Source organism: Falco cherrug, chromosome 7 (genome assembly GCF_023634085.1).
Source record: "Falco cherrug isolate bFalChe1 chromosome 7, bFalChe1.pri, whole genome shotgun sequence".
Lineage (NCBI taxonomy): Eukaryota > Metazoa > Chordata > Aves > Falconiformes > Falconidae > Falco > Falco cherrug.
This window is the reverse complement of record NC_073703.1, coordinates 19034139-19057884: the sequence shown is the minus strand read 5'-3', so window position 1 is coordinate 19057884 and position 23746 is coordinate 19034139. Positions and strand designations below refer to the sequence as shown.

The 23746-nt window shown below is 38.7% G+C and overlaps 1 protein-coding gene across 2 annotated transcripts in view; it reads right to left on the bottom strand.

Annotated features, from left to right (window-relative positions):
* The window catches only part of LIPC (lipase C, hepatic type), a 63706-nt gene extending 40742 nt beyond the window's left edge, over positions 1-22964 (bottom strand). Inside the window, exon 1 of one of the 2 annotated variants that reach the window (XM_005435508.4) lies at positions 22817-22964. In XM_005435508.4, coding sequence (XP_005435565.2) covers positions 22817-22898 — 82 coding nt within the window. In that variant the 5' untranslated portion in view covers positions 22899-22964. The remainder of the gene's footprint in view (positions 1-22816) is intronic. The other variant, XM_027800090.2, reaches the window with a different exon arrangement.
* Between the last annotated feature and the right edge of the window lie 782 nt (positions 22965-23746).

Here is a 23746-nt window from a genome sequence, read left to right as displayed (position 1 = left end):
GTAGGTGACTGTTCTGCGGTGCAGTGCAGTCCTGAGATAGTGCTCTGTGTTGTAGCCACCTTTTGGGGCACATTTGTTGAAATGTAGAGAGAATTATTGTTTAAAATGAATGTTCATTTTGTCCTAAGCATACTTCCTTCACAATCTTTCAGCTTTATTGCTTCTTTTATTAGCAGCTTTGCAATTTACTTAGTCCTGGACAAGGGCTTTTTTGGACTGTAGGTATGGATTTATTTTGTTTTTTATTAACAAACCTAATGCTATTACTCTTACACAAGTATAGGCTTATTTATGGGGAGAGGCTCTGCCCCACATGCGTTTTGTAGCTGCCACCCTAGCTGGACAGACCTTTTCAGGACAATTAAAATAACTGGTTAACATAAGAGCTTTGCAATTGGTTATACAACCTCTGTCATAATGGTTCATTTTATAAAACCATCCTGAGAGGTGCTCACCCACCCTTGCCAGCTGAACTTTCCTAGTCTGCCAGACTGAACTGATCTGATATTTTCACATCAACATATTTTGTGTGTATTTCCTGGTATATCAGACTGTGAGCTTCAGAATACACTGGAAGCTTCCCAGGAATCACAAGAGAGATCACAAGGGCAGGGCAATGTTTCTCATGGTGCTTCAGTACATTTGCTGTTCCAACTAAAATCAAGTGGAAAATGACAACTTTGTCCAGAATTCTTAACCTTCCAATTTAATTTTAATTGCTGTTTATCTGTTAGATTATTTTGTGTAATCTGCAGGATGGTACCTGGTGGAAATGCAGCAACTGCTGCATCTGTTTCCTTCAGGTATGCAGAATAATTCCTATGTCCCTAATATAGCTCTCCCAGCTCAGCTTTTACTGGCACATTTCAGATAATGAAATGTTATTTGTCTGAAATGTATGCTTGAATTATTTATGGAAGAGAAAAAATATCATTTAAATACTTTCCTCCAATTTCTAGATAGAATTAAAATATTCTTCCTTGTTATATGAGGACTGGAGAATAGAAGGACTGTAAACATGCCATTAGAAAATGAATTCTAGTCCACATTCATCTCCTTTGTCACTGACACAAAGGTGAAAGAAGCTAGCTTTGTATGAGGGCAGAAGTTCTCAGCTGAGGTCTGACAGCCTATCTGTATTTCTGCTGTCCTGAAGTCCAGGTGGAAACAGAGCAGCCCGTGGTTGGTTCATAGTCCTTTAAAGGGACATTACTATCTGCCGTAATGAAGAAGAGTTCCCAGGCCAGTCTGTGTTGGGTCTGAAGTGAATATGAAATGGGGAAAACAATGAAACAACCTTCACAGATTCCCCATTCTCTTTCTCCAATAGCTTATTAATAAAACATAAAAACTGTAGAAGTCATCATCTTGCTATAGTCAGTTCTGTTTTCACCATATATTCCTTTGGACAGGAACTGTGTCACAGAGTGTGTCTGCAGCACAAAATCATCCCAAAGGGCAGAGGCTGCCTAAGGCTGGGTGTGGGACAGCAGCACTCACAGCCCCAAAGAGCTTCTACTAATCCAATTAATTTATTCCTTCAGTCAAATAGCTGTTATATTCTGTTGTATGTAGTTTGGCAGTAAAACATATAAGCAAGTTTACTATAGCATTTCAGCCTAGGGTAGAAAGCTGTTTGCTGGCACTGAAGTGTCCTAAACCTCCCATGCAGCAGATGACAGTTGAGTTGGTTTTCCTCATCTTGTCCTTGGCTCTGCAAAATGTGAATGTATCAGCAAGTAAAGAGTTTGGCCAGCATGCAGGGAACGTGCCTGGACAATCCGACACAGTTACATATGTGATATATGTGGTGTAGGTGTGAAAACACAGCATTTGCATCCATTGCAGCAGCAGTCCTGGGCCGCGTCCCTTCTTCCCATGCCTACAAGGCTTTTGACTTAACTAGTGCTGTGCTTTGCCCTGTGCCACTTTGCTTCCAGATAGTTATCTTTCATAAATTAAAAGTCAGATACACGTACGATCCTTTGTGAGTTTAAATCTTGTTGCTGCTGTGTTAATTTTGGACTAGATATGCCTAGGGCATATTTACTGAACATCACTCATCTGAACAAAATGCTGTAGTGGTTATGCATGTGATAGTGGAAGTGAGCCTTTAAGGAAGATGTTGCTGACTCGTAGACCTGTCAGATAAAAGCAGTATTCAGAGAGGACGCTATAGCTGACCTGTTTGCCAACTCGAATACAAAGTTCTTTCAGTAGAACTGTGCAGACTGAATGTATTTACTGAAAAGGAAGGCAGAGTATTTTATGGAGAAAGAAATACAGAGCTTTGAAGTCTGGAGACAGACAAGCTTCAAGTTACTTATGGGATCTCTGATAAAACTATTGCTCAGCAAAATGAGGAGTTTGTTTGGAGGACTCTATATTTTTCAGTTTGTCGTTTAATCTAATTGTAAGTTCTACAAATTGTGAGTAAAACATATTAGTACATGGGACAACTGGACATGCATCACAGGGACTGTTAGGTCTAAGCCCAATCATCTCTGCTGTGTTTTGGAGAAAATAGTGCCTTGGCCAAAGAAGCAAGAGAACTGGAATCTGAGCTGCTGGTAGGGCTGAAATGAGAGAATAAACATCTCTTCAAACACAAAATCTTATGGACAATGCCTAAAATTTGCTTAGATGGTTGGGCCTTCCTACAAAAGCTGTGTTGCAACAGATTAATCAATGCAGACAAGCATCTAGGTATCTTTCTTCTTTTTGCTATGGAGACAAATCAGCTCCTTTATAACAGCTTCTGATGTTTCAGACAGCTGAAGATTATAACAGGATGAAATACTTCTCTGTATTTAATTATCATGTTTTTAATTTGAATTTGTCAGGAGACTGGTTGAGTAGTCTGCAAAATTGTCAGGCAAAGGAATCATCTAAAAATAAAATGTTAGCAAGATATTCAGTCTGTTTAAGATGGAGCTCGTATAGTTTTAGGATGAATTGAGCTCATTATAAAATAAAGCAAAGATGAATTTGGGATATGGCCGCATTTCAAAGTTATTTTAAATAAGCCTAAATCCTGACTGTGGAGACTTTGTCTCATTCTTTCTATGGTACCAGGTGTTCTCCAGAGCGCCACAATGAAAGGGAATGACATGAGAAGAGATGTGTGATAGAAAGCAGGCATAGAGCTGGCTGCTAGCAGGAATCAAGCGGTCTCATTCACTCAACATTAATGTGCAGCTTTTTTTTTTTTTTCTTTAATTAGAAGCGTCAAATGTAGTCTCCATAGAAAGAGAAGTGCATACTTCAGTGGAGCTGGGTCACAGGAATCAGTTGGCTGGGTGTGTGATTCAGGCCAGGAAGGTTTTGCAATGCAAGCTGCAAAGGGGGCCGTGCCTGGGGGAAGGGACGTTGTGGGAACGAGGAATAGCTGGCAAAGAGATGGATTCAGTGTAAGACCATTCAGTTTTGAGACAGCTGTGTTTTTAAGGTAATGGGAGATTTCCTCAAACAAAAATCTACTTTCAAGGAGTGTGGACATGATTCTGTATAAATATTTTTCTAGACATACCATCAAAGGAAAGAAAAAAGGCAAGAGAAAATGTACATGTTGCTACTAGAAAAAACCCACACTTTTCTGATAACAATAATTTCTAACAAAATCTCGCAGTGTTAAAAAATTGTGAAGTGTTGTAACTAATTTCTTGCCACTTGTTTTAAGTTTCATCCACCACCAGAGTACAAAATTTGTTTAGACATTGTAAATAATGTTTAAAAAAGGAACAAAATTACATAGATTTAACATAGCATGGTTTAAAATATTGAAGTCCTGCTCAGCCTAGTTGTTAATCGTTATCTTAGTAGAGAAACCTTTCAAAGTTGCTTTTGAATTACTATATCTGGAAATAGAATTCTTATCTGAGTTTTATTTGTACCATTTCAATTTCTACTCTGAGACCCATTATTTACTAATTCCTCATAATTAGCAACATAAGCCTTATTCTCTAACAATCTATAAAATAATAGTCTTTTAGTTAAACAGAATCCAGCTTCAACAGAAAATTTTGTATGCTGTGTGATAGTACCTGTTTGTTGTGCCTTGTTATTTTATTTAGTCTTGCAAAATGTTGGTAACCAAAACAGAAATCTCCTGATGCTTCAGAGAAGTGTTAAATGATTTACTGCAGTTCTGCTCTTATTGCACAATAGTACTTCTTACAGTAGACAATCTACATTGTGCCAAGAGAGGTTTAGATTGGATATTAGGAAAAATGTATTCACTGAAAGGGTGGTCAAACATTGCAAGAGGGTGCCCAAGCTGGTGGTAGAATCACCAACCCTGGAGGTGTTTAAAAAATGCATAGTTCTGGTGCTCAGGGACATGGTTTAGTGATGGACTTGGCAGTCCTGGGTTAATAGTTGGACTTGATCATCTTAAAGTTCTTTTGCAACCTAAATGATCTGTAATTCTATGAGACTAACAAGATGAATAGTTGCTAGTGTAGAAGAAAAAGGAGTTAGAGCAAATAAAAAATACTATTAAAAGAAGAAATAATAGATTAAATAAAATGAGCTTCTACTGTCTTTCTCACTCACCATATCCTTTTAATACATAAACTCATACTCTCATGGAAGCTGAGTGAGACCATGGATTAAATATGAAAATCCTTGTTCTGTTTTCATTATCTGTCACAACACTGCATTTGCCTGTGTACCTAAAACTAAAATCAAAGCAGAAAGACAACATGTCTTTTTATTAATTGGATGTTGGGGACTTCATGTTTATTGTATTTGAGGTACTTGCTTTCAGTCTCAAGTGATACATTTTATAAAATTTATTTTTTAAATCCAGCAAAGAATAAAACAAAGTAAAACCAAAAAAGGACATACATCACACTGATTGCTTTCAAATTTCTGTGTTGGCATTCCACTTTCTATTGCTTTCATTCACATTTTGCTACCATATTGCAAGCAGCACTGACAGCCAGCCTTTGCTGTAATAAAGAAGAAGTATTTTTATTGAAGTTCTATTTAAGAACATGCATATTTTACCTAAGTGCTTCATAATGCAAGAAACTTTTCAGAGATTTGCATAATTTCTATTATTTAAGAGCTTGGTTAGGATATAAAGAGTGTAGCCTGGTTCCAGGAGCTTGATCTTCATGTACTGGTGTGTACAGGAATTGCCTTTCTGCTTTCTGACTTACTGGTAGGGACTGGAGACTATGAAAAATGCCTATATTTTTACAAAAAGTATATTTAAACCTGTTGAACAAGTCTATTTTTGTCTCCTTCCTCTAGCTGGATTATTTCTTTTCCAGGAGCAAACTTGATAGAAATGAGCAAGTCACCTAAGTTTGGATTGTGTGATTCTTATGGAATGGAGTAAACTGCCAGTAATCATTGGGTTTAAACAGATCAAGGGAACCTGGGTAAGAATAGTGCTTTTAGGCTTCTATGTAGTATTTCATCTGCTGCTCTTGGAACCGTCTTCTCCTAACTGTAGAAAAATACCTTGTTAAGGTTGTTGATTGTCCTATTTTATCAAGCATTTTATGTTTGTATGACTTCTAATAGGTAAATTGAAAATTAATAGAGAGAACCATCATTTTTGTTTTAAAAAGTTAAGGATTTGGAGCATTTGGGTTTAGTGATAGTGGAAATGGCAAACCATTCTTGCCCTTTAGAATCCTGCTTACCATCTTTCTCCATGATGAGTGGATAATGATCAGTGTGATATCTTTGTGTGGTGGCCTATATGTAAGTGGGACATTTTAAAGCATAATTTTAAAACATAGCTATCTTAGCATTGGTTTCCTCATTTCTTCATAGATGATAAAGAAGACATGATGGTTAGATAGCTGGACATTATAGATTTAGTGTGAAAAGCAAAGTCTGAAATTCTGTAGTAGTTTGTTCCCTATGTACTTAATAATTCCCTGGATTCTCTTGCTGCCTCTACTGTGCTGACGCTCCAGGTTCACCAAGAGATGTACTGGCTGACTGGAAATGTCAGACAAATATCAGAGTATGCCAAAGCACTTTCTTATAGGGTCAGATTCCTCCTTTGTGCTAACAGCTGTTGTTGTAAAGTATATTTAATGCCTGAAACATTTGAATTTAGATATGCTAAAAAGAATGGAAAAAGTTCAGAGATATAACAGCAACATATGGCACTCTTAATGAAAGTGATTTAGAGATAATGTGAATAATCCTTAATAAGTGAAATTGTGAGTGAAACACTTATCAATGCTCATACTCACTTAGCCGAGTTTTGTTTGCTTATAAATATGCATTATACATTTGGTTATTTTCATTTAGAAGTCGTTCAGTGAACAGGGTAGTACGCATGCCTTCTGGTCTTGAGATACCAGAGTCATGATGTCTCATATCACATTTACAAAAATAGAGATTTTGTATGTATTTTTTTTTCAGTTATCTAATTTTGCTAAATTTTTTTTTTGAAACACAAGTTTGAAGGCTTATATAGAGTCTCCTAAAATAACCACCATCCTCATTCTTTGAATCTTTCCAGCTCCTATTTATTTGGTAAACAGAACATCTAAATGCACATCCAAGGCATCCCAGGGTCCTATATACTATCAGTGCTTGTCAACCTTTACTTAACTTTGTAACCTTATGGACTTGTTAATGAGCCAACTGGCTAGAATCATCACAATTGGTTAGAAAATTTTGTTCTGTTCCTCTCTGAGAGTTTTTTACAGGTCAGCAGTGCTTGTTCCTGTAAAGAGATTTGTCTTATTTCACCCATGAAGGAAAATGTTCCTGGTACATTTGACATTAATTGCTATCATAGTGTTTAAAAGGCTGGATTTTAGTTAGATGTCTAGGGAATTAGTTCCAGAATTCCCATCATCCTAATTAGTTTAACAGAATGACACAACTCAATGCACTTTCAGGCAATTATTTCACCCATCAGCTGGTGGCATGATACTAAAGAAAATAGATCATGTGAATTTTTGCATTTCTAGAAATACACCTTGTTGCTGTGCCCTGGTGTCAGGTAATGAAAACACTACAAATGTGCATTGTTGCAAGTTATGTAAGATGACAGACACTTCATTGGCAGCTGGTGTCACATCTCTATTTGTGGCACTTCCTTTTCAAAAAGTACATATTAAAAATAAAAAAGCAATGATCTTGATTCATCTCCTAATGGTACTATTACTGTGGGAATGAAGGCCAGAATTTTGATGCTATTGTATATTAATTTTAGAGGAATACATTTCTGTCTGCAGTGTAAAAAAAGAAAATAGCTTCAAGAATGGGACTAGCAGGCTAAAGATACAGATTCCATTCCTGGCACTGAATACTGTCTAATAGTACCTAGAAGCTTGGGTTTTATTGGTGTCTAAGTTAAAGTAGAGGTAATACTGATCATGCTAAAATTGTGACCAGTAAGATTACTGATGATTCGGAGTTGCGGAGTTGTTTTTTAAAATTTTGAGTGGTACTTTTAAGGATAAAGTCAAAAGGAGCTGACTGACCACTGCAACCGCACAGCAGGATGTGTAGCGTCACACGGAAGGGACTGATGTATATTCTAGGGTCCTTGCTCCCAGCTCTGTCATTTGACATTTGGTTGTATGAAAATGCCTACAGTAAGAGAATGCATTGCTAAATGGAGCTTGTAGCAAAGTTGCAGCCTGTTGGTGACAGACACAAACTTGAATGTAGCTGAGTCACACAGGCAACCCCATGTCTGGATGCTGGCCGTTGTTAGCTTTCAGCTGGTGGGTTGCACGTCCAGCTAATGGAAGAGCTGCTGCCTGTCAAGCTGCACTGGCACGGCCTTGAATTTTTGTAAACATAGCAGTGTTTATTTTGTGTTTCTCTCTTTCTGCTTTTCACTTTTGCAAGGAATAGTAGTTGGAGACATGTCTTGCCTGTGTCTTTTAAGGCTTTCCATTGTTTCCAACTTCTTGTCATAGGGAATAGCAGCTTGTTTTTGTCCTAAAGGAGCCAGGCTCCTATGTATTAGGTTCTACAATAAATATTTTACTAGTTTTAGTTTTTATAATACATTACCTTTCGAACCCTGTTACAATTTTGCTTGCTTTTTGTAGAAAATTTATCTCTAGACTAAAGGTCACACTGTAGATTATCTTCTAGACCCAAAATAGCTGATTTTAACACATTTTCTTTCTCCCCTCTTTCAAATAAATCCTACTGCTCTATAGTTTTTTACTAAAGAGAGCTATTGCCAGGCTTCCTTGTTATGGCACTTTGTTAGAAATGTGCCTAACAAAAGTGGTGGCTTACAGGGCTTTCATCAGTTCTTAGCCAATTTCACAATTAGGATCGGTATTTTATTTGGAGCTCTGTGATTCAGTTCAGGTCTCTAATTCTGCTCACGGGGGGGGTGGGGGGGGCAGTGCTCACAAGGGGAAAAAATCAGTTTTCAGACAGACTTGTCTTCAAATCCCTATATAAAACACTAACTTAAAAAAACCAGCATTATAAGTGAGTTGGGGTATGCATTATCTGTAACCTGCTAGAAACTTTAAAATATAGCACCACTATAATAAGTAAGGCCAGATGTCTTCATTTTCTCTTTAAGATTCTGTTTAGATGTTTGTAGAATTTCTTTGTTTTGGAACAGTTTCATCATATCTCTGCTTCTATATATCATTTGGTACATGGATCAGACACAATTTTACCAAAAGCATATTCCTGTGCAATAGACCTGTGTTTCTAAAGAGGAGATATTTCTGTGATTCTTTCAAAGATGTTAGCAAATTCTGCACCATATTGAGTGCCCTTTGGCTGCAGGTAAAGAATTCAACAGCTTGTGGGAGTGCTAATTAAAGCTAATAATAACTTCAATGACCTGCCTTGGCTTTAAAATGCCTGACAGAAATTACCCTGTCCTTGAAGGGTAGAGATTTTGTTTCTGTCGTGTCTGATTAGGGACTCATGCCTTCCTTTTTCTTTGTTTAGTGATCACACACAATTAACTAAGTGCGTGTTTGTGTATGAATGAAAGAGGAGTGGGTGGTGATGGGGAATCTTGAGTAAAAAAGGCAGAGATCTCAAAAATACTACACTAGAATTCCATTATTAGAGGGATTTCTCTTGTAAGCTAAGTAGCCTTGTTAAAACCAGAAATAATAATAGGAAAGCGATTGAAACAGGAATTGGATTATTCATAATTAAACCTTTTCTCTCTAATTTCGGTACTTCTTACATGGTTAGTTTGCTGAAATATGTACAGAGGGTCTGGGGGAAATGAAAGCTTTAATTTGAGCAAGTACCCAAAAGGCTCCAAGGTATGAGAGTTTTGTTTTGTCTGGCTAATAGGTTGCTGATGGTGCAGAAAACAATTGTATTTTCAAGGAGATTACCCTAGACTTTTCCAATGCAAATATTAACATTAGCTGGAAAAAAAGAATTGCAATCTTTTATGAGCTGTCATTGGAATGATAAAATAAGGGGGTTTATGACTTCTCTTTCTTTTTCTAAAGTGATTTTTGGAAATCAATCAATTAAATTGGGGCGTGGTGGTGTGGTGTGTATCTAGAATTCTAGTAGGCCCAGGGATTATAAATAAAATCACTATAATCATACACAGAAGGGCAAAGGTTAAATTCTTTTTTCTCCGACAAAAGAATCAATGGAGAATGCTTCACAGAAACTGCTGGTATAACCTCAAAGCTTTAATGATGTAAATGACATCAGAATCTGGCCACTGTAGTCTTTAGGATCTGAGAGGAATTTTTAGAAAAATCAATAAATTATTATGCCTGGGCTGAATGTGAAAAGTGTCTTCCACTGTTTTGTCAGCTCAAATAGTGCTATTACTACTGCTTATTCCTTTGTAAAGTGTATAATGTTTTAGGTTTTTTCAAATGCTATTTTTCTTAAATTAGGTTATGGGGAAAACCAATAAGGTAGACTGCATATTGTTGGGTTTTTTTAATTGAGGATAAAATTTTTAAACAAAAAAATTAAGAAAAGGACTCAATGTTTAGGGTGTTTACTTCCTAAGTAGGCATTTGGCTTCAGTGCTGCCAGCAACACTTCAGAGCAACAGTAAGCAGACTTCTTCCCCATCTTGCTGCCACCCAGTCATTCCTGACCTCCTGTAGTCTCCATCATTGTCTCAGTACAGCTGGCTGCTTTATTGCACAGTAAGCAAGCTCAGGGAGCTGATCCAACTAAAAAGTAGGATCACCAGGAAAAAATAGGATTATTTTTCAACTGGATCAGTTTCCAAGCTGTTTTACTGCAAGCAGCTGTACTGGCATGATGGAGGAGTTTATGAAGTACCTGCAACAGTGGCCCGAGGCAAGGGCTGCTTAAGTTGTTAATGTCACTGTGTAATGACCTACACCCTTTCCTTTAGACTTCAAAACAAGCCATCACTGGACACTAGTTAAGTATAAAACACAAAAATCAAGTATTTGAGGCCTTGGTTTTTCCCCCAGAGCCAGACAGATGTGGAATGTCACCCCTTATTAATGTAAGTATTTGATTTTCTGTTAGATTCTTAATTTGGCATAACTCATGTCCTTAGTCTTACTTTGGTTATACTGTTAAAGGGCATTCTAAAAATCAAAAAGCAAAGAATATTCACATTTGATCACCTTATTCTGGTCAATGAAGCTTGCCTCAGGAACACAGTTATGGACTGAGGGACTAACTTGCTGCACAGCAAGAAGGAAAATACTGGTTTACTGCGTTTTCCAACTACCCACACCATCCAAGAGTGTACAATTGGAATCAAAGTAGCAATTTCTAGGCAATGTCAGCTCACAGAAAATCCATGGGAAAATCTACTACCAGCTTTAATAAAAGTTGATTATACTTAGAATAATTTCAATCATCATTAATTTTACTTAGGCTAAAATCAAAGAATATTTTCATGAAATAAAGGAGTATCTGAAACACACAATCTTCCGTCTGGAAATTTTAGGAATCCACGGAGGTCTGTGGTGCAACAGTTAAGTTGTATGGCTGTGTTTACTCTGAAAAACAAAGACACAGGTACTCAGTAGTTGAATTGTTACTTAAAGTAGGTTACTGAGTAACTGTAAAAAAATATTATTTGTTAAAAACCTAAGACTCATTTGTTCAGATAACTCTGGATTTGGTCCAGAATGTGTAAAGAGGAGATCAGAAGCAATGATGTGCTGGGGTTTCAGTGCTAAATGCTGATCGGAAGCATACAGTGTAAGAAGTCCTTCTGAGCTCAGAGTACCTGATCCTTGAATGGATGCAGTGCAGCTCTTGGATGTCTGAGAATTCAGTTCCTTTCTGCACATCAGGATTATCATATTCAAAATATCCAAAGCCAGAAATGGTATTTGTTTGTTGGTTTTGTTTTGGTTTTTTTGTTAAGCCAGCTTAAGAAGTAACATTGATACTTCATAGATGGAAAGTAACTAATAGCTTAAATATTTCTGGTATGCTCATAATTACCGGCTATTTGATGGTATTTGGAGGAGAGTAACGTTTAATTTAAATGAATGGCTCGATACATCTTAAGACCATGTAGGTATCTTCAATGGAATTCATTGACTAGCACTTAGTGTTCTGTAAAGGTGAAGATTTTTTATGGATGTACACAATCTTCCTAAACAGGGCTAGAAAGAAGAGGGCACAGAATCATAAAAGAAAGAAACCAAACAAATCCAAAGCACAAATCCTATGAATTTGCTAAAATTCAGAGATGGGTTTGGGAGAAGGAATGTGCAAAGATTCCTTTTGGATGAGATAATGTCACACTCCTGGGTTTATTTTTATTCTCTAAACCCCTGCAGTAATTGTGTTCATTTCTGCAACTAAAATTCCAGATAAAAGGATACAGGGTAGTCAGCAGCCCTTTCTATTGCCACTTAATCTGAGCTATGACTTAGGGAGATTAAAATAGTAAGCAGCACAACTGTCTATTTTGGGAGCTGGATCAAAGACTGTAAGTTTGGATCAGTTAATAATCTCCATTACATTCCTTAGAAACACTGACACTACCAAGCCAGAGGTTGCTAAGATGCACATTCCTTGGCTGAAGTTTCTTAAAAAAGTTATGGTTCCTGGAGGCAAGAGGAGAAGTCTGGAGAAAGACAGATTCTCCCTTGGTCAAGGAGGATCATGTTGGAGATCATTTAAACTTGACACCCACAAATCCATGGGCCCCAATAGGTTGCACCCCTGAGCGCTGAGGGAGCTGGCAGGTATTATTGCCAAGCCACTCTCCATCATCTTTGAAAGGTCATGGAGAATGGCAGAGGTGCCCGAGGACAGGGGGGAAAGCCAGTGTCACTCCAGTCTTCAAAAAGGGCAAGAAGGAGGACCTGGGAAACTACAGGCCAGTCGGCCTCACCTCCATCCCTGGAACAGCTCATCCCGGAGGTCACCTCAAAGCATGCGGAGGAAAAGGAGGTTATCAGGGGTAGTCAACACGGATTCACCAAGGGGAGCTCATGCCTGACCAGCCTGATAGCCTCCTTTGATGGAATGGCTGGCTGGGTTGATGAGGGGAGAGCGGTGGCTGTTGTCTACGTTGACCTCAGCAAGGCTTTTGGCACTGTCTCCCACAACACGCTCACAGGTAAGCTCGGCAGCGCGGGTTAGAGGAGCGGGCAGTGAGGTGGGCTAAGAACTGGCTGAACGGCAGAGCTCGGGGGGCTGTGACCAGCGGCGCAGGGTCACGCTGGAGGCCTGTGGCCAGCGGTGTCCCCAGGGGTCAGTGCTGGGCCCGGCCTTGTTCAACTCCTTCACCAGTGACCTGGGTGGAGGGGCAGAGCGCGCCCTCAGCACCTTTGCTGGTGACACCAAACGGGGAGGAGCGGCTGCCCCCCCAGAGGCTGCGCTGCCCTTCAGCGAGACCTGGGCAGGCTGGAGAGCTGGCGGAGAGGGACACGGGGAAGTGCCACCAAGGCCAGCGTAGGGCCCTGCCCAGGGAGGGACAGCCCCACGCAGCAGCACAGGCTGGGGCTGCCCTGCTGGGGGGCAGCTCTGCGGGGAAGGGACTGGGCTGCTGGGGGACAGCAGGGTGCCCACGAGCCAGCAGTGTGCCCCGGTGGCCAAGGGGCCAGCGGTGCCCTGGGGTGCACGAGGAGGAGCGTGGCCGGCAGGTGGGGGGAGGTGACCCTCCCCTCTGCTCTGCCCTGGTGAGGCCCCAGCTGGAGCCATGCCCAGTGCTGGGCTCCCCGGTTCCAGACAAGGAACTATGGGAGAGGGTCCAGTGAGGGGCTACAGAGATGATGAGGGGACTGAAGCGTCTCCCTGATGACAAAAGGCTGGGAGAGCCGGGGCTGCCTGGCCTGGCGAGGAGAAGGCTGAGAGGGATCTTCTCCACGCACACAAACACCTGACTGGGGTGTCAGGGGGACGGGGCCAGGCTCTTGGCTGTGGTGCCCAGCAACAGGGCAGGGGGCAGCGGGCACAAACTGGGACACAGGCAGCTCCAGCTGGGTGTGAGGAAGAACTTCCTTCCCTGGAGGGTGGCAGAGCCCCGGCACAGGCTGCCAGAGGGGCTGTGGAGTCTCCTTCCCTGGAGACATCTAAACCCCACCTGAATGTTACTGTGCAACCTCCTCTAGCATGCATTCTGTGTATTTTTGAAATGTTATTTATTGGCCAGAAGAATGCTTTCAGTTTTTCTTTTTTCTGTACTGACCTTGGTGTATACCAGAAAGCACATTTAGGTACTGGAACCAGTGGGAATACTGTCTTTTCGGTGAAGGCAGTGCCCAGATGCTCTCACTTTTTTTATGGCAGAGTACGGTAGTATCCAAGTGAGCTTGGGGATAACGAAGTAGTTACTACCCAGTATGAGTAAAGGTGACAGAATTGCAATTGTAGTAGTCAATGAAACACATAACAGCAATTTAATCACTGCAGACTGACTTTTCTTTTTTTTAGGAGCCTTTATAGAGCCTTATTGAGCAAGCTTTATAGACAAAGATTTCTGATATAAACACCTCATTTTAGTATCTCAGGCTTCATGACTCTTTGATGTTATCTACTAAGAAAGCAATTATCTATTATGTTTCTTACAAAAAACTGTTCCCAATTAAAAGAACAAGCTTTAATTTCTATTCCCAGGTAAGCAGAAGTTAAGCATGATGGATATAGAGCACAGTAGATTTTTCGATGATGTGCCAGCTGGCCTTCTATGTAGTTTCTAGCACTGCAGAGGTCTAGTCACTAATGCTTTACGCTGGTAGATGAGTTTTTTATACCAATGTTCTAAGTTCCCTTTTTTCTTCCAAGTCTAGACTCTAACTTTACAACCTGCCTTGCTCATTTCTGTACTAACAGGAGAACAGACCAGAGAATTAACTGTAATCTAGTCAGCTGCCTCTGTTTGCTCTGTACTTTGGAGAGAGGAACACATCCTGTCCATTAAACTCTCTACTGCTTCTTGAAAAACTGTTTTGAGGTTGCTTTCAAGTGTCAGAGAAAACTCCCTTTTTCTCCTCGTTGCAGTTGGTCCTTAACCTGAACAGCAAATTTGGGGAATCCTGCACAGATTTATTCTGTGAAAGTCTTGTGAAAGATGGTGAACCTCTGCTCTAGGTCATGCTACATCCAGCTTACTCTCATTTGCATAAACTCATGAAATGCAATTAGGGCTGTCAAGTTTCCTTGTAGTTTAGTTCAGTACTGTTGTGGAGGTGGTAATCTATATGTTATCATAGACATAAGCTATTTTAGTCAAGATCAATTACGAAATTGTACAGATGTTTGAAAGGTCTGAAAACTGCTAACTCCGAGTTGCAGAAGAGTGATACTGCAGCATTAATAGGGACTGGAGTCTAGGGTTAGGTATTAAGAAAGAATTTAAGTAGCTACTAATGGCTTGATTCAATACCTGTAGAAGGCTTTTGGGATTCTTGCATGGCATAATTCAGTAAGAAAGATGTGTAGTTTACAAATGATACATCTGGCACAGTAAATTGGAGGTCAAACCTTTTCCATGTGCCCTAAAAACATTGCTAATTCATATTGTTATTTCTTCCTGATGGTTCAGGCACTGAAAGCAATGCACTGCTTCGGTAACAGTAATCAATTACATGAAAGCTACTGCATTTCTGACTTTCTGAAAATAATGATAACAATTTTACATAGCATCCATCATTCTTAAAAGTGATGAAACTTTTAAAAACCTTGGAAGGTTGTAAACTCTGGGGTGAAAACGTTGCCTAAATAACACCATTGAAAATGCTTTGTTTAGAGTGAATAAAAATTGACCAAACAATTCCCCCTTAAAAAAAAAGATCAGTTTCTCCCATTTCCTTTCCCTTCCCATTGCCAGTGCCTGAAGAGGAAACCTTGAAGGCATTGGCTCTGTCATCTTAAGTTAAAAGTATAAGTGACATAAATATGAAAACTAGCAATTCTACTTCACCACAACACAGAAAATAATCAAATGGAAATATAACTAATAAAAATACTACCCTCTTAAATAGTAAGTATAATTTCTTAACGTGTTTTTTGTCTGAAAGCCTATAAAATTTAGTTACTACTATTTTTATTACAACTCATGAAATTCTAATCAGGTGTGTTCTGGACAGGTTTTAGTCTGAAGTCGTGACCATTGCTTGGACAATAAATTAATTAAACAATGAATTGCCTGGTAAATAAATCAAAATACATTTTGATAGTTTTTCAGTATATGTTTTTTTATTAGTATAACTAAAGAACACACACACACAGCCTTCCCACCCCAATTCGACAGAATCCCTAATTTGAGTAGCTTTTGGAAGTGCAGATTGGCAAACATGCAGTTAAACCCTAACTGGTGTCTTCCAGCATCCCTTATGACACTGTTGCTGAAAGGGAAAAGAGTGGTGCTTGAAAGACTGACTGGAATCCCTCAGTCAGGTACTCCAGATTGTTTTCAGTCTGAGATGCATAAAGTAGAGCCACAAGATTTTAAAATGAAAAATTTAATTTCAGCAGTGTTTCAATATATTTGTTGACAAAGTTAGCATTAAGATATGGGATAACATGCTAATGTAGCAGAATTCTGTGGGAGTTTGTTAACTCCAGGGGCAAAGCAAGATCAAACGTGTATGGTTTACTTTTTGTCCTTGGATTTGCTCTGTCATCATCTCCCCTGTGGTTCAGTATTCCTCTCTAAGTAGTCTCCACCAGTTTCACTTAGGGAGTAAACCAGTACGCAAAATTAGAAAGTGGTATTTGGATCAAATATTTAAAAATAGCAGAAATTTTGAGGGTTTCTCTAAAAAAATTGATCTTTCAGGTGGGACATGCTGGTTTTATTTCAGAGAACGGTATGTGTTTAAATACCTTCTCCACTCATATTCAATATTTCTAGATAATTTTTTTTTTGTCATTTTCTTTCTCTGATTTACCTGACAGCTATTTGTTGCACTTGGTGCAACACCATGAAGTCTGGAGGCCAAGTAGGAGCCCAAATACAAGCAGTAATGCTGGTAAAAAGATTCATATGGATTTCACTGGACTGGGCAAGCAAATTGCAGAGGGCAGAAGAATGTCTGAGTATTTTTAAGCAAACTCCTTTTTCCACAACCATGAAACAACCATGTTGTATTAGAAGCATTTCAGCACCAGCAAAAACTTCCGTTGGCTAATTATAATGGGTATGCGTAAGGATCTGCAATCCTGTGCCTTCAATGCTTCCTAAGGGTATTAGCAATTGTAACAATTTTTTTTTAAATTAAAAGGAACAAGCGAGAAAAATGTCATAGTAATATAATTTAAAAATTGGTGTATTGTTCTAGAAGAAAGGGTACAAAATGTGAGAGCGATAATTTTTTTACTTGGAACATAGACATTAAATTTATTATTTTTTCAAGAATTGTAATTCACATTTGGCCTTTTGCCAAAGCAGTGAACTTTATCACCCAGTCTTGGCATGTGCAAATAGATGGCCCCTTCTGTCCCTTTTGCCAGTTACTGGTTATGTTGCCAGGAAATCTTAATCATGCTGCTTGGAAGTGGCTGCTGGCCCATCCACCTGCTGCCAAGCTATTCCACTGTATAAAGAGTCCAGCTTAGCTTCAGCAATCAGTCTTTTAACTCTAACTACCATATAGGAAAAAAAGGTCACTGTGCTAAGGCCACCCTAGGGGACCATATGGTGTTATGAGCTACATCATCAATATTGCACTGCTGTTGATGCAACCCTCTTACTAACCCTGAAGCTCCACATGGATTAGGTGTAACTGTTTTCCAAAATGAAGTGTGCAACATAAACCTAGAGTGAACCACAAAATAAGCAGAAAAGAAAAATGTTCTCTTTAATAATGAATGTTTTTATTGGTAGTTACTTTCCATTAAAACTAAATATATATTAAAAAAAACCTATAACCTTGAGAGAAAAAGGAAGAAAATGAGTTAAGCAATTAGACTGCACTCTGCCACGTTATCAAGAAATGTTCTCTATGTTCAAGTTTCTCAAGTGTCATATGAGTTCAACCACTATCGAACCAATAGTAGTCAGAAGAATGTAATGCTGAAGTCAAGTGAATTACAATCCTCTGGTGAATTTAAGCTCCTCATTAAGATGTTCAGTCACTTGCGTTAGTAGGAATACTGAAACTTGTTTCATAGGATAGTTCCTTTGTCGATCGAGTTCCCATTATTGTCTCTTTTCACGGGAGAAAGCAAAGGGTCTTCAAATAGACTACAGTTATATTTTGGACTCTGGTGAAAATTTATGTCTGAAATTGTATTTGTAGATTTTTTTAAGGTGCTGAAATGAAGAATAACTGTTTTAGATGGTAGAAATGTTGGTAGAATTCTAAAACATCTGAGAAAATTGCAAATGGTGTGTATATATACGATATTTCTGAAATGCAGCCACTCAGAAAATGGCAGCAAATACATTTGTAGAACTTTTCCTAATAGTAGCATAACAGAGATCATTAGTTGTAACTGGTTAGTACCCTCACATCAGAACTCCCAGCTTCCAGGATTTCTTGGACCAATATTTTGGTATGTCATAAAATTTAGCTCCTGAATCCCTGTTTAAACGATCTAACTAGAAGTAACCTGAATTTCAAGGTCAGGGGTGATGCATAAACTCCATTGAAGTAAATTAGAAATATTAATGTTTTTTAGTCTTGTTTCCATTGGCTTTAATCATGATATATTTGTGCATATGAAGAAAGGGGAGAGAAAAATAGTATATTTTTGAGCCAATTTAAATCCAACTTTATATAGAGAAAGAGGTATCAAATACTAAATTCCTACATGTTTTCTGAAAATCAACAGCTGGATAGAGAAGAGAGACCCTTGTAGCAATGCATTTGCTGTTGCATTAAGATAGGTTTCAAGTAAATATTTAATTCTAGTGTGTTGCTTATCCATAGAGCTTAGCTGTTAGCTTGCACTGTGGCTGTCATTACAACCAGCTGTTCATCAGACAGGGAAACTCGGAGAGGACCGGCTTGTGCCTGAGTTCAACTCATGCAGGCATTGAGGATGCAATTAGCTCAAACCATTTTCTCCCTGGAATTTGGTCTTGTTTGAGCACTGATACCAAACACAGGAGAGTAGTAACTTCCCACTTGGTGCAGTGAGCAGCCCTGGGCCGGTTACTATCTGGTCTGTGAGCCTGTCTGCACTAGCTAGTCAAGACACAAGCATACCCCTGATCCAGTCACATGTACACAGAGCAAGGCAGAAAATGCTAGGTGACAGGCATGAGGAGGTGACAGTAGTGTAGGGCTGAGGAGAGAGACCATGGAGCAGATCTCAGACTGAGGAGGGTCCTAGTGACGTTTATGTAAGGTACATGAGGAAGCTAGTGTGCTGGGACACCATGGGGGGCAATAAATCATGGCATAATTCAGGAGTATAGAAATGCTGTAGAGATGGGGAAAGGAACTGAGAACCTTGGAGCAGGAACATAATGGAAGCACAGCTGGAGTTTAGGATATGAGGAGTTTAGGATACGTAGGATCTAATTGACTGGGAACAAAACTTAGTTCTGCTGCTCATGGAACTGCTCATCTGAAATTCAGCCACCCATCAAACCATGGTGTGTAAGTAGCGCAAAACTTATGAGATACTTAATTTGTCTACCTGAAGACAGTGGAAGGTTGAGCGTGTTCAAGCTGAGTTTGAACTTCTAGTTGGACAGTTTAGCAAGGAGTTTCGATAGGAGGAACAGATTACTGTGCCATTCTGTCCCATGAAAGGAATTGAGTTTGCTATCTTAGCTTTGTGTCTCTGCTGGAAAATTATAATTTTCTCTCAAACTAGAAGTATGACTGGGTTACTAGTATCCTGTGATTTTGCCAGCTTTGGTCTGTTTTCTTCTGTCATTTAGTATAAACCCAAATCACACAGAATTAATGGAAGATTAAGGCACAGATTACTATTACACTGAATATGCTTCAAGGAATTAAAAGGAAGGTCTTCTCTACATTTTTAATATTTGTTGTTGACTTTAAAGAAATGTTAGAAAGTAAAAGTGATATTCACCTTCAATGTCAAAGGTAATCATTTCATCATCTTAGCAGACTAGTTCTTTATCTCTACAGTTAATGGCTTTTGAATCTAATATTTTTCTTGCATTTCTAATAGTTCTTCAGCTTTAAGTAGAAATTATTTTTGTAGTTTTTCAGATCTGATACAGTATACTCCACGTACATTGCATTTTATTGAGGAATTTTATCTAGGCTTTAGAGGATTTGATATACCAAACACATCTTTTACATCTCTTTAATACTATTGGGGAATAAAGTAAACATAACAGCTATTCAAATTTCTGTATAATTCATTCCCATGGTCTATGTTATAATCTTAAGGTGTTAGCCCTGTAATACTTAAAACATAACAGAATTGGACGACAACTAAGATGTTACCTTCTCTTTTGGGAGAAAAAGTAGTCCAGCTGAAGTGCCAGCTGTGAGACCGTCAAGTAAAAAGTGCTAGCTCAACATGATTTTTCATGTCAACAACGGTATAATTCTGCTCTACACCATGAAGTGGAATAATGGAATATATTCCCACCTAGTTTTATGTTTTCAGGAGAAGAATCAAAATAAATAAGAGCTTATGTTGAAATATTTTTTGCATGCTTTTAGAAAGAATCATCTTGGCTAAACTTCAGGGATGTTGTTTTAGGTGCTTATTTCTGGTCTTTTTCTGGGATGCTGCTTTTAGATAATGAACTTTTGCCAAAAAATGCCAAACTTACTTCCTGCCATATAAATATACAAGAAAACCATGGCATTTAAGAAACACTCTGTGGCTTTTTAAGAATAACCTCAGTGTGTGTTTTAAATGCAATGTTGTGTTTACTTGGTTATGCAGTCCATCCTACTCTACATAATTAGTATAAAATAAGAACTTATAATATGTATGTGTGTATGTATGTATAGTATGTACATAACTTGATCAAAAAGATTTGCATACACCTATCTACAGCGATTTACCTGCTGCAGTCTAATTCCTATAAATTCTTCTTTTACAATGTAATTTCTTGTATTGTGTAGGTGGATAGAATGATACAGAGAAAATTGAAGCATGGAGTTGTTTATTTGCTGGGTACAAACAAAGAAGAAGGGCTTTTACACAGTGATTGTTCTTTTATAGGATGATTCCCTTCCAGGCAACTGCTTCTGCTAAAATTATCTGCCAGACACTCAACTTTGAGAAGGCTTTGTAGCTCCTTATACTGTTCACTGTTGCAGTTCCTGCTAAAGCAAGAACAAGCAAGCTCCAACATAGAAGGATATTCAGGCAAAATATATACCATGTTCACTGAAAGCTATTTCCACTTGACAGCATTAAAAAGGCTTCTCATGTAGGGCTAAAATCTTCACAGCCCTCCCTTAGTGAGGATTAAAGCTTTATTTGCCGTTTGCATATGCCGTTATGGCAAATGGATTTGCCTCTCTGAGAAGTAAAATGAAGAAAAAGACTCCTTGAGGTTAGTGGGTATGGGTAACATGCTGGAGCCGATTTTGTGCAAAGGCAGAGCTATCTGAGCTACACTGTTGAATCAAATGGTAACAGAAATAAGGCAAAGTTTCACGAGCGTGAGTTACATTATCTTCTGGACAAAGCTGGTGCATCGGAGGTTGGGCTGGGGAAAAACAAGGGAGTGAAAGGTGCTGAAGTGTACATTAACCTAAATGAACAGTTGGAATTAGAGTTGTACTGGTTTAAATCTGGCAGGAGATGAGGGTCCGAGTTCAACATAATGGAATATCAGTGCCTTTAACCTTGCTAACTACTCTCTGTAGCAGCTCTAGTTAGGCTGTGGGTAGCCTCTAGAAGAAAACACAGTAGATTTTTTTTTTGCATTTTTAGAAATGAACCTGCTCTGTTTCTCAAACCAATCTCTTACTTCAGCACACTAAGAACACTAGTATGACATGTGATCCGCCTTTTCTGGCCCACAAGCAAGGTTTCAAGCTGCAGAAACAATAAGCAAACAAGTGAAGTCCATTGACATGGGAATACTAGGTCATGAGGGGAAAGGGGGATGGAGAGAGTGAAGTGAATGACCTTGCTATAAATGGTGCCACAGATGGGGGGCAGGGGAACGCTGAGCTGGCCCGAGGCGAGACCTGTGGCTGTAAAAGAATGGGAGTGCAGTGATTTGCTCTCTCTGCCTTGCATTTCTATCTAAGGTGAACTAAGCTTTAAGCACGAAGTGGAGCCTGAATACATCTGGGCAAAGATGATGCGAGAGAAGCCTCAAACTAAAGTTAGTGTTCTCATCTTTTTATTCTCTCCAAAATACAGAATTTGATCAAGGTTTCTACATAGCTTGCTAAGGTTCAGCGACTGTTAAGGATGTGCAGGCCTTGCTGCCTGCTAAGCCAAGCCAAGTTATGGCATTAATTGAAACTTACAGTTCTCATTGCATTTTAATTCAAGGACTTTTACATCATTCAAAATGAAACCCAAGGGGAAGTTTCATGTGTAGAATCAAAGAAATCTGGTTCCACCTCCTGTAGATTGAAATCACTGTGCCTATTACATATATTTTTATAGCAAATGGTTTCTAAAACTGTTAATACAAATTAACATAAATGCAAAACACGCTACTGAAAGAGGCCATACTTCTGTGAATGTGCATATCTTGCTTTGTTTCCAACTAAGAAGAAAGCTACATTTATCCCCTCCAGACTCAAAGTATTAGAAATGCAGTTAGATAAAGAAGGAAAACTAATGCTTGCTATGTATGACGCAAACAAGGAAGAAAACCATGGAATCCTCTTTGTCAATCACATTAGAGAGGTTTCATTAAATGCATTTGAGATGCACTGTCATACTCGAGTCGCATAGATAGCGACATAATGTGCAGTGTCACAAATGCATAGAAAATGCTTGTACAACCATGTAAATGATAAAAATCCTCCACAGTACTTCTCTACAAAACATACTGCAGATGTATCTCTCTCACTCAAAGATATTCATCACACTTGAGGTGAAAGGCAGCCTACATTATGCAACTCAGAAAATGAAAGCTTAAACACTGTCAGATAGCTAGAAATTTTCATTCATAGTAGGAGACTGAATCTATTTTATAGAACCAAGCCCAAGAATATTATAGCTGATATCAGTTCAGTGTGTATTTTCAAACTAATGCATTTTTAAATTAGCTTCAGCAGAAGTTTTGTTAAAGGTCAGATTATCTTAAGTCTGTAGTCTCAGAATGTATAGATTTCCCCTGAAAAATGTTTGTTATAATTGCAAACTACTACACTTTCCAGTAAACACAGACAGTTTTAAATGCCATATTTAAGGGAACATAACACTCAAAAAAACCCCAAACCCCAACATGTTGGTGACCAGACAGTCAATACTACTGAATTTTTATAGCATAAACATTTCAAAAACAGTTCATGATCATTCTTTATGTTTGATAGGATCTTACCTTTTTTCTTTCCTCCATATGTATTTGCTGGGGTGATGATACAAGAAAGCAACAAAAATGAGAGAAGTTGCAGACTTTTCATTTCTTCTTTCTCTGAATGAGAGTTGGGGGATGCACTGCTAAATTCTGCCAAGAGATGGGAAAAGGAGAGAATTATCAGTGCTTTGCAAGTAATTATTTACCTGTTAATCATTAACCTTGAATTCTCCTCTCCACTGATTGCTCCAGCCTTTCCTTTTATGGAAGTGAAAATGGAATCTGCCTCTTTCAGACCTCTTCTTTTTTATGTTACGCCATTTGTGGCAGAAATAATTTGGATCTGGTCCTCCTACCTTTCTCAACAGTGCTTGGTTCTGAACACAGTGGACTTCAGGACATTTGTGCTCTGATTCAGGCTAAAGGCCATGGGTAGCCAGCTTGAATTTTGTTGGTCAACAGCTCAGTCTGAACACATTGCAAAACAATTGTAAGAGCTGAAGGTTAATCTAAATATTTCATTAACATAAACAAATCTCAATAAGGGAAACATCAAAATTCTATCTATAATAAACACTTACCTTATTACAGTGATAAAATTGGTACCTGGTTTTGGATAATCACAAAATGTTTCCTTTCAAATTAAGTGAATGCTTTTTATCACATAAGAAATTTACTAATGAAGCATAATTAACATCTCTCTCCACTTTCAGTAAAACAATAATAGGGAAGCATATGGATTAAATGTAGGATTAATTTCAGAGAAAAAGTTACTGCTAATGGGGTATGTTTTATATTGGAAATCAAGGCAGAATTTTAATTGCAGCAGTGGATGCAAATGCCACAAGGAATAGGTGTGTACTGCAAAGGGTGACAGGGCAAAAGGTACTCTTAGAGATGCAGCAAGTATTACCACTAAGTGGGATCTCACACATGGACAGGACAAAATCCTGT